The 3,061-nt window shown below is 37.2% G+C and overlaps 1 protein-coding gene across 1 annotated transcript; it reads right to left on the reverse strand.

The window, feature by feature from the left end:
- Positions 1 to 567: 567 nt before the first annotated feature.
- Positions 568 to 3,055, reverse strand: LOC125479544 (transcriptional corepressor LEUNIG-like). Its single transcript, XM_048588991.1, has 7 exons — positions 2,975 to 3,055; positions 2,331 to 2,440; positions 1,982 to 2,131; positions 1,554 to 1,709; positions 1,333 to 1,449; positions 1,007 to 1,213; positions 568 to 822 (listed from the first exon to the last, which is right to left on the reverse strand). Exons 3-7 carry the CDS (start codon positions 2,039 to 2,041, stop codon positions 679 to 681), a joined length of 684 nt encoding a protein of 227 aa, XP_048444948.1. The 5' UTR covers positions 2,042 to 2,131; positions 2,331 to 2,440; positions 2,975 to 3,055; the 3' UTR covers positions 568 to 678.
- Between the last annotated feature and the right edge of the window lie 6 nt (positions 3,056 to 3,061).

Genomic DNA, 3,061 nt, shown 5'->3' on the forward strand with positions numbered 1-3,061 from the left:
AGGGTATGTTTCAAACCGAAAAAAAAACCTCTTTACCATCCAAATTTATCACATTCAATATTTCATCGTTACGATAAAGAAATGGCAGATACAAAGTGTAGAGAGCTGAGAGTACCTTCTAACTCTAAGTGCTAATTCCAGCAAATGCAAAAACTTGCATTTGCTGAGTCCATGACCATTTCTTCCTCTGAAAAAGAAAACCCTAACAAAATCCAAAAAAGAAAACCAAACTAATTTGGGAATGTTTTTCATTTGTAACTCCTTAGGTGGCTTCACGATGGGAGTTTGTCATTGAACAAGTAAATTACAAAGATTGAACACCTTTTTTATTTAGAAGATTTAAACTTTTATTAGAAGCATGTATCAGCGGCTGGAATTGAATGTCATCAGCTAATCGATGATCAAAACTCTTGCTCGGCGAATATCTGGTTCCAGGCTCCAAATTAACCAAAATTTAGAACTCCCTGGACTTTAACATTACATTATCTGTTTTGGTTTCAGATTTTTGTGTACAACAAAGGAAAACGGAAGCATAAGAGTATCTGTATTTGAAGCGCTACAAGTCCATGAAGCATCAAAATAGACTTTTAATTAACTTTATTATATAGTAACAGGAATACAACAACAACAATAATAATACAAGTCAGTCAAAGTTCTTTGATCAGAGTAACAACCATTTCACTTCCAGATCTTGACAAACTTATCGTGACTAGCCGAAGCAATCAAACCTGTAACAGTTGACACCGCCAAAGAAGCAATGAGTCCTTCATGTGCTGGTAGAGTCATTGTCTTGTTCTCTGTGATGTTCCATAACTCCAGTGTCTGCAATTATTTTCCCCAAATAAAAATCAAAATATGATATCTTGCAGCAACACTAGTACCAGTAAAGGATTGTTTCTCCCGTGTAAAATGGGAACAAATATCCGAACGGCTTAAGAGAGTAGTGGTCTCCAAGCAAAAAATGTAACAAACATTATATAAGAACAATAATGCAGAATTGACTTGCCTGATAACAGCCAACGACCAGCAGTGAAGTATCTGCAGGATGGAAAGCGCATGAATGAAATTTATTTCTGTTGCAGCTTAACTCATGAACGCATTCCCCTTTGCCTCCCGCTCCAAGTGCCCAAACTCTTACAGAGTCCTCGCTGACAGATGCAAGGAATTCGCCAGAAGGATCCCAACACACAGAATGGATAGGCTTAGTATGCCCCTGCATTCAAATCCAAATTCCCAAGTAATGCAGTTGAGAATTCACATGATAATATCACATGATCCGTTTAATTACAACTATGAAAGAAAAATTATAGTGAGACAAAAAGTTAGACTGACCTGTAAAGAATGCCGACAAGTCAGAGTCTCAACATCCAGTATAGATACAACATTCTCTGCGGCTGCAGCAAGAAATCTTCCAAGACGGGGTTGAAATCTCATTTGTGCCGTACCACCCTAATACGTCCAAGCATATCAGAATCACCAAAACGTAAATAATATGAAAACCACCACTACCCCACCCCCATGAACTTCCTGCATCCCAGAAGACAAGATTCTACCTTAGACACGCACAAGCAGCTGCCCTTGTGAATACTCCAGTAGCGTATCTGACCATCCACGTCGCAAGAACAGATGAGGTCATCTTTATTTGGGTGGAAATCTAATGACATAACAGAGGCCGAATGTCCCATAAAGGTACGGAGAGGATAACGAGGCTGCAGAATAAAACCATAAAGAAGGCTTGATACAGCATGTCACAAAAGATAAATCATCTTTTTAAGAATAGAGGCACAAACTCAGCACCCGAGCAATGAAGCATATAGAAGAACTCATAATGGCAAGGATTACAGAATGTATGATAGAAATCAAACTAGAAGTATGTATACTTAGTTTGATTACTCTAACAAGTCTTCAAATCTCGAATCAATAGGTTAAAATCAGAGTATAAGCTAACTAGATGATAAGGACAGAAGAATTTTTCACTAACATTGTTGGCATCCCAAACCCTGACAGTCTTGTCAAATGAAGACGTTGCAAGACGTGGCATGCTCGGACTAAAACGAACATCAGTTATAAAAGCTGAATGTTCTTGTAGCACACTTATTGGCTTTAATGTATCTGTGTACCACAATACAGCCTGCATAATACACATGTCAAGAACACTCTAAAAAAGTAGAAGCATCAACCAACAAAGTAAACGTTATAGCTTTTAAGAAGTAAACTAAACAAACAATTTCACATGTTAATGTTCGGGAAGAATCAATTAGCCCATATGTAGCAGCAGTTCTGAATCCTCCCACAGAAGTTATTAGCAATTTCAACATTCATTCACTCACCTTTTTATCATGGTCCCCACTAGCAAGAAACTTCCCATCTGATGAGAAGTGACAGCTTGTAACCTTGCTTGCGCTTGCTCTAATAGAGTTTACTTCCGTAAATGTGAACCCTGCAGTCAAATTCAAATTCTGAGCCCTCAATGTAAACAATAGTAGCTGCGAACAACCAGGTTTACTATTTTAATTATTTAAAAAGAAAAAAAAACTACGATGAACAAAATAACACTTACAAATGCAATTCCCTGAAACCAAGTACACGACCAAAAAGATGAAAAATTGGTTGACAGATTTTTTATTAGTTGACCGTATGCTATTTACTTCCTATGATAAGTTACATCTACATTCTCTCTTTTGAATGTTTCCGAAGATAAGAAGAACGAGTATTGACACTGTTTGTGTGTTTGTGGACAACACAATTATATATGGGAGATAAAAATTGACAAAAGAAAAAAGACAAAGATCATTAATTGAGACTTGTGAGTCAATACAGATAACTTGCACTGTCCTGGTTTTTATGAATGTATATATCTAATATTCAAGAAAATACGAAAGAATTGCATTGTAGGTGAGAAAATACTGGCAGATACTACGTTCAGGATGATGTTAAACAAAGAATTCATTCCACAACATGGCACCCACCGCACCTTTGCTGACATCGATACCTCGACCAATAGCATCTCTATGATCCACATCATCAGGGGATACAAGAGACTGGACATTATCATCAAGAG

The sequence above is a fragment of a genome, unplaced genomic scaffold (assembly GCF_019419815.1).
Source record: "Pyrus x bretschneideri cultivar Hongxiangsu unplaced genomic scaffold, Pyrus_bretschneideri_v1 Contig294, whole genome shotgun sequence".
NCBI lineage: Eukaryota > Viridiplantae > Streptophyta > Magnoliopsida > Rosales > Rosaceae > Pyrus > Pyrus x bretschneideri.

Coding starts and splice junctions, on each gene's coding strand:
- LOC125479544 (XM_048588991.1), bottom strand. CDS start 2,041: ATGCCACGTCTTGCAACGTCTTCATTTGACAAGACTGTCAGGGTTTGG. Junction 1,450..1,553: donor GCTGCTTGTGCGTGTCTAAG/GTAGAATCTTGT, acceptor TGGACGTATTAG/GGTGGTACGGCACAAATGAG. Junction 1,214..1,332: donor CTTGTCGGCATTCTTTACAG/GTCAGTCTAACT, acceptor ATTTGAATGCAG/GGGCATACTAAGCCTATCCA.